Source organism: Colossoma macropomum, unplaced genomic scaffold (assembly GCF_904425465.1).
Source record: "Colossoma macropomum unplaced genomic scaffold, Colossoma_macropomum, whole genome shotgun sequence".
In the NCBI taxonomy this organism is placed as follows: Eukaryota; Metazoa; Chordata; class Actinopteri; order Characiformes; family Serrasalmidae; genus Colossoma; species Colossoma macropomum.
Window position 1 is genome coordinate 24,765,448 of NW_023494804.1, and position 7,988 is coordinate 24,773,435.

Consider the following 7,988-nt stretch of genomic DNA (forward strand, 5'->3'; position numbering starts at 1 on the left):
CTGAGCGCAGGCTAAAAAGAACCTTTATCGTGTTTAGAATATGTGGACCCAGACGCCAAAGCACGCTCTCAAGTCAGCTGCCAGCATGTAGAAAATCATTTTTGCAGCTCTCATTGCGATACCTGCATTTCTCAAAAACATACTTGTCTTCTAATGTGTGCATAAAAGCACAAACACATCTAGTTTTGGCTTTGCTTGCATCAGATTATAATGATGAGACTTGGGCTTTTGAGTGTTTGTGCGTGGCAGAAACTCATTATATGCCCTCTTTTTGCTCTGTAGTTTACTGTATATTCCACCAATTTTTTAATGTTTGCTTAATTCAAGAGAGATGTAAACTATGAAGTCATTCAAAAAAGTCATGCAAAAAAATTCTTTGGAGGTGAATTTTTTGCTTTACAATCCCCTGCATGTACCTTTCCTACATAAATGGATTTTAAAAATAGATAAAAAAAATACAAGACAAATATTATGGCAAAACCTTTTGGCACAACTATTGTAAATCAGTGTCTCAAACATCAGGAAAAGTATTTGTAACTATTTCATGTAATAACATTCTGTGAGGGAGCTTTTAAAGGCAATAAATGCTTCAGACATCTGGTTCCTATCACCACCACTGTGAACAATTCTGCAAGTTTCCTTAGAATGACTCATTTCACATCAAACCACTCTGACTTTGCTTATATGTAAAGGCTTTTATTATGCAGAATTTTTTGCAAAATCAGTGGAATTCCTTTTTAAGAGCAAGGTGCTTTCTATTATCAAAATCTGCCAGGATCCTAAAAGTTTTGTAGTGTACATCCAGCTAAAGGTGGAGCTGTAATAAGTGATTTTAGGTTTTGGTTGTTATCTGTGCAGTTGTATGTACTGTAGCTATAAATCATATATCTTATGAATCGTCAGGTTGTCCTGAATCTAGTAACACCATGTGTTTCACTGCCACCCCATACTGCCATTTTGAATTGACTAAAAATTGACACTTTTTTGGTCTCTGAGAACATCTATCCAATGCGCTCAAAATTTGTTGTGTAGCGGTGTAAGACCATGCTAGCCAAGAGTTGTTTAAAGGACGCATAGTGTCGTGATGATGAAAATTTGGCTTGTAACTTTAAGTGTAAATATTTTTTCTTTCATATTGACTTGCCACAAACTCATCTTTTTTAAAGTCACTGAAAGGGTCAGTATGGGAGGGCCACGTCCACCTGCCATTCTTGATGCTTGTGTGAATCTGCTGCATGACACACCTTGAACTCAGGGGCCAAGCTGTCAACACTGTAGAGCCTTCAGATCAAAGGAAGTCATCAGTTTTTACTTATGTTCTATAAGGATTTACCGCCATGACACTGCAAACATCAGTATTGTTGAGCAGCTTGATTGATTTTAGCCTGTACACCCATCAATTAACAAAAAACTCATAATTACTGAATACAATGAAACTGTGACTTTCCTGTGTTGCATCAATAAACAAGCCTGCATGTCACGTTTGCAATTAATGATTATTTACCTCTAACTAACGGATTTACCAGGCTCCTGCGAAGCGTATGGAGAATTGCACACATTGCTGTTTCTCTCAGTGGCTGGGAAAATGATAGCTTGTTTCACCCTTGAGGCTTACATTATCTTAATAATCTATCTGGGGAATATGTTTTGCTAGACTAATGCACTGATGTAATGGAGCCAACTTAATGAATTATTAGGGAAGTTAAGCTCTTTCTGGAACAGCTCCACTTGGTATTTTAAATGTCAAGCAGTTTATTCTTATGAAGTCACGCGGCCTTTTGTTTATTGTTGCAATTCGGACTGCTTTCTGCAGGGGAGAGAACAGCTCTTCTTGTATGTGTGTAGTAGATGCAAATATGCATATACAGTACAAGTCAAAAGTTTGGACGCATCTTATCATGAACTATTGTGTTTTTTTTGTTTTTTTTTGTTTTTTGTTTTTTTAAATCTATTTTCCAGAGTGTCTGTTTAGCAACACCTGAATGCACCGGTTTGTTCTGTCTTTCTCACTGCAGGTGGTACACAGCGTCTCCCACGGACTGTAGGTGTATCTTTGGCTAAGGAGCTGATCTTCGCTGCTCGAGTGATTGATGGTACAGAGGCGAAGGCTCTAGGCCTGGTAAACCATGCTGTTGAGCAGAACAAAAGCGGAGATGCGGCCTACCTGAGGGCTCTGGAGCTGGCCCGTGAGTTCAACCCACAGGTACAGCCTTGTGAGACTACAGCACTGCACTGTTTAGTGTTTGAAATAACCCATAAACCTACCATGCACTCCGCAGTCAATACATCCTATACATGGAAATTGAACTGCAAAAACAGGTCTTTGCTGCAGGTGTGATATCACGAGAACCAGTGTATTTACTTAGCTCTGCCCAGTCACACTGAAGTGTTTCAGCTTGGAATGCTTTTTGAACAAGGCACAATACAGAGCAGAATAATGATCATTTACATATTATGGGTATACATGGTGATTTGAGTACTTAGTTAACCGCTTAAGTTTCCAGTATTCGAATACACAAGCCAAAAAGTGAGTTTGTATATTACACTGTGTCTTTCCAAAACACAAATGCCCTTATGTGTGGTTAACTGGATAGCCATTCATTAACTCTTGCAGAGATTTAATGTCAAAATTATGAAAGTCTGAGTGCACATCCCTATTACAGATATTGGTCTTAAAGGCAGAGTGACAAAATCAGTCTGTTTAATAAAAAAGGTTAAATAGAGTTTGCAAAATGGTTATGTAAAAATGAATCACCGTTTTTGGTACATAAAACTATGTATAAAAATTAAAAGACATTTTTATTGATCATTGATAATTTAAAATTGAGTGTGATACAGAAGTGGAAACAACACTGTGCAGTAGCCCTCCATTGATCTCACTCGAATAAATGCTTTCCAACATTTTTAGTCTGGTGGGATATGAAGTATCTTGCAGCTTTTTGTCTGATTTTGTATGAGTAATTTGGAAAGTTTGCCTTAATATAATCATAATAATACTAGAAATAGTACATTGATACCCTGTTCGTGGCAGAGTTGGCAATGCATTAATCTTTGAAATTGAATAAGTATGAGCTAAGTTTAGGATCGAAAAATGTGTAATTTTTCTACAACTTTTCAAGGTATGTCCTTTCTTTTGTCTCATAGTGATGTGTATGATTTGAATGATTTGAAGGGAAAGCTACATATGTTTCTGATGAAATTCTGTCCTTGTTCTTTTAGGGACCTATTGCAATCAGAATGGCCAAGCTGGCCATTAACCAGGGCATAGAGGTAAGATTACATGTTGTTGTAAATTATGCTCTAATTTGGGTCTTACTAAAGGATGAGAATATGAAACAGTGGGTTTTTGTTTGCTTTTATTTGCCTGGTTAGCCAGTATTGGCTAGACAAGCAGTGAATTAAGCATTGGAGGGATTGGAGGGTATTTTTTCTGCTTATGATAAAAATGCCCCAAGTAAGCTGATCTAATGTTTATCGGTTTCCATTCGTTCTTATATTGGTTTAAAGAGATCAGGAGCACCAGGCTTTGCATGCCTAACAGACGTGTTAGATTGAGTTGTCCGAAACTGGCTACTGAAAACTCCAGTACGTGAGGGTCACGTCCGGCTGCCATTCTAGATGCCACAGAGAGTCTGCTGTGTGACATCACCTTGAACCCAGGGGCCAAGCTGTCAACACTGTAGAGCCTTGAGGTCAAAGGAAGTCATTAGTAAAGCAGGTTTCCTGACAAGTGTTGTCATTTTTATCAGTGATCAAATAGAGCCTGTTTTTAAAGCTCCACTCAAGCATATCAGTCAGGTCAGTTTTTAGCACAACAGATACCATGGAATAACGACTGTGTTTACACTGTAAATGTTTATTATGCTGTCACTTGGTAAACTCTGGATTAGTCTTGTGATAGGTGTGCCAATGTTTTCCCAATTTCTGATTGGATTTCATTTCTAAGCCTGGCGGCCAGCGTGGCGTTTACTGCTTACTGCTTAACATTGTTTCAGGTGTGCCCTGATTGTATTACAAGGACATGTGAGCCAGTGGTGACACGTCACAACTCGGAAGGTCAAATATCATAATTATTTATGACTTTCTAGCTAAAAGGATCAAGTTGTAAAGTTTCACAGTTGGTAACTTATTTAGAACTTCCGTTGTGAATGAAAGGAAGTTTTACAATAATATAAAAAGCACAATGCAGTTCAGGGTTCATGACGGGTAACTACGTACATGACATATCACATTATTCTACAAGACCTCCTTTTTGTGAATACATTGTGAAATGCATGTTGGGCTTTTATGCCTCCCTAAGTTTAAAAATGTCACGTGGGGCGACCACCAAACCATTTATGCAAAGTAAACTATTACAAAAGCTAATTTAGTCATATAAAATTTTAAATAAAACCTGCTAAATCAGAACATGTTGCAAAATAAGGCAACTCAAACAGTGTAATAATTGCAAAACTTTTGTCCGTAAATTCTGATTTCCTCAAATGTCATGCGGCACTGGACTTTTATACTCATATGCATTTAAGAAAGAGTGGGCAGGGTGTTGCCTCATAAAAAGACCACAAATGACCTTCATTGTGCAATACCAAGGTCAGTAGCTCTTTCACTTAAAAAATGGTCACATTTTAGCCATGGTTAGGCTGTCTCAGTTTACCACATTAGGTGGTGTCACCTCTGGTAAACCCTAGTTATTATTATTATTGTTATTATTATCTTTATTTGTTTATTTATTTATTTATTAGAAAAAATGTGTAGCCTTGAGTTAAAAGACAAAGGGGTGTCCAAGTACAAAGACTAGTTTCAAAGACTGGGTTGTTAAATTACACCATTGTAAAAGCTGTAAAACACATCACATTTAATAGATTATTGCAGACATACAAAAATGCACATTATATACGTTTTAAACAGTTTTACATTCATTTTGATTTTTTTTTTATTTTAAAGAATTTCTAAAATTTGTAAATTTATTTTAAAATCCCTTATTTATCACAAACTTGCGAATTTTTTCTAACTTGTAGGTCACTGAAACAATTATTTCAGCTATTTTAGACATTTTATTATTATGTGAATTTTTTTTTTTGGTCATTGCTTGATAGAAGGTAAATCATATGTAAGTGTAATTCATCATGTAACTCATTATGTAGTTAAATATTGTACTTAGGTAAGTAAATTTTTAATAAAGACAGCAAAATGACTAAAACTGCCATACTGACTTCTAAGATTTTATCTGATTTCATTGGCTTTTACAGTTTGCCCGTCTTTGTTAATATGCTAAAATCACTCGCTTTGCTGTGACCTTCTTGGTAAGAGATGTCTTTGTTCAACTGGTGTGAAAAGGGTCCTATTAAGGGTTTGTAGCCTGAACTCAAAAATTAGGTTATTTGTCTAGCATGGAGTGTGACTGGGGAGATATTTCTGGATCAGTGAAATGCCAAGGTAACCTATGAAAGTAGGTCTCCTGTCCTTCCCTATTGTCACCAGAAAGTCTCCCAGGTTCATTATGTAGCCTGTTTCTGCAAGGAGTGGGATGTGTTAATGACATTTGTTCAGCCACTCAGAGCTTCTTGAAAAAAATAACTAGGTTATCTGTAATTGATCAAGTTACGCTGCTGTCTTCTTAGTAATTTGACTTTAAGTTTCAAAATATTTTAAGGGTAAGAAAGTGTCAGTCTGTTGCTGTAGCTGCTGCTGCTGCTGCTGCTGCTGCAGTTTCTGAGACTTTTTTCCTTCCTTTTCAAACACTGCAAGGTGATGTTAAGCTCTTGTATTGTGGTGTGAATGACAGGAGCATATGTCCTCACTCTCTGTTTTAATCTCCCCCCAGGTTGATTTAACAACAGGATTAGCAATTGAAGAAGCGTGCTATGCACAGGTATGCCCTCAATTCAACACATTTAATAGCTGAACTATGCTGAAAAACATGCTTCATTAAATGTACATTTAAAATATTTTACATCAACACAGTTCTTGCCAAAAAGCTAAATGAAAGACAGCAATTGAGTTTACGTAGCTTCTTCGTGTTCAATCAATTGGCATATTTGACTAAAAAATTTTGTTTTTTCAGTGTGGCAACAAATTTTTTGTTGTCTGTTTAGTGTACAGTTCTAAGACATGCTTAACTATAGTTGTAATGTAACATATAATTACATCACAGCTGTGTAATATGTTTAGATTAGTGGAAATAAGCACAGCTGTTTTTGGGATGCTGGAGGTAAATTATACGATAAATTATGTTTATGTTTCTTTGTAGTGTCTTCATAGTGTCCTGAACTAATGTTTTAGCCCCAAGCTACACATTAGCTAACATTCTTGTCACAATTAATATGTCATTTTCACAATCATGACAAAATCTTGCATCTCTGTTTTCTCCATTTTTCATTTTTTTTTGACAATTTGAAACTGGCGGCTGCTATTTACATAGTATTAACATTTCATAATGAACAGACAAGCAGAAGTGCTTTAAAATATTTGAAAAAAAAAATCTGGTTTCATTAACTTCCTCATTAAAGATAAGTGTTTTTTCCTACTCCTGTGAAGTTTTTTTAGCATAGTTTTGTCTCAACAATGATATGTTGTGATACAATCTGATATGTTGTACTGTTAGAAACAGTGCAAATGGAGATATTAAAAACTGGGTACCAGGTCTTATTTTTAAGTTACGTGAAATAACATGATAAATAATTTACTGCAGTCAACAATTTATCCTTTTTTTTGCTGTCTGGCTGGAGATTTTATCACCACTTTTCCAATAGCTTGTTAATATTATTGTTATTGTTGTTTCTCAGTCATTTTAATATTATCTTCAGCTTTGTTCATCATTCCTATCTTATTTGAAGATATTCAGCTATTGAAGCTGTGGAGTAGGTATATCATAAGAATTTTGATTATTTGGTTTAATTATTTACAATTATCACAGTCATTGTATACATGTATCCACAACAACGTTGGTTTTATGTTACTGAAAACAGCGAATCCAAACTTTGCAAAAAAAAAAAGTGTAGATTATGCTAAAAGATATGCTTCCCAATGTAATATGAAGTCACTGTGGCGTTTCCTAGGTGATTCCAACGAAGGACAGACTGGAGGGTCTGGCAGCGTTTAAGGAGAAGAGACCCCCTCGCTACAAGGGCGAGTAAACCGGGCCCTTCCCTGCTGACCCGCTGCCTTCCAGATTTCCTTTCACTGCTTCTGACGACTGTCGTAAAGAAAGCGCTAGCCTGCACTGCGCCTGCCTGACCAGCTGAGCCGCCGCCGGCCCTCCGTTGGCCTGCTGTCAGCCCACTGTTGGGAAAGACCAGTGGAGATTCTGTTCACAAGGACTTAGCCAGGGTTTAGAGGTGAGAGAGGGAGGACCATGATGCTTCCCTCACCTGTGGATCAACTCTGTTCTGCATGGTGTGTCTTTTTTAATTTAGTCTTTTTTTAAATCACAGGTTTTGCCTTTCTTTACTACGTGTTGTGAATCTGTTCTGTGTAAAGTGTCTTTAAATGTTCACTTCAGGCGTTTCATAATTCAGACTAACACTACAGAGCATATAGATATATAGACAGTATCTAAGTAATTAAATATTAATATAAGGATACATAATATTAACAGTGCATAGATTGAAGCTGCATCAGAGCCTTCCAGAAGATTGTTATAATCTACATAATGCTGTATAGAGAATGACCGACACTGTCACATGTCCCTAGTAATTGAATTAAGGTAATTATTTTTCTTTTTTTAGGTAAGGTAAGGTAACCGTGCCCTTTATTAATTGATGCAATAAAACATTGTCCAAAAGTACATCTTGTATAATTTCAGTTCTGCTGCTGCACACATTTGCATAAAAATATGAGGTAATACAAAATCTCAACCTAAAATTGGCTCAGTCCTCCACCCATTGCATTTTAACCAGCCGCAGACTGCTTTGAAGTCCAAGTGGAACTTTTTTTGGTCACATACTGCAGACGTAATGGCTGTTTTTTTTTTTTGCTGGTGCCCAAAACCG

At 36.6% G+C, this 7,988-nt stretch overlaps 1 protein-coding gene across 1 annotated transcript in view; it reads left to right on the plus strand.

Annotated features, from left to right (window-relative positions):
- The window catches only part of auh (AU RNA binding protein/enoyl-CoA hydratase), a 41,114-nt gene extending 33,331 nt beyond the window's left edge, over positions 1-7,783 (plus strand). Inside the window, exons 7-10 of the mRNA XM_036594754.1 lie at positions 2,016-2,203; positions 3,220-3,270; positions 5,822-5,869; positions 7,056-7,783. Of these exons, the coding sequence (XP_036450647.1) occupies positions 2,016-2,203; positions 3,220-3,270; positions 5,822-5,869; positions 7,056-7,133 (365 nt within the window). The 3' untranslated portion in view covers positions 7,134-7,783. The remainder of the gene's footprint in view (positions 1-2,015; positions 2,204-3,219; positions 3,271-5,821; positions 5,870-7,055) is intronic.
- Positions 7,784-7,988: the final 205 nt, after the last annotated feature.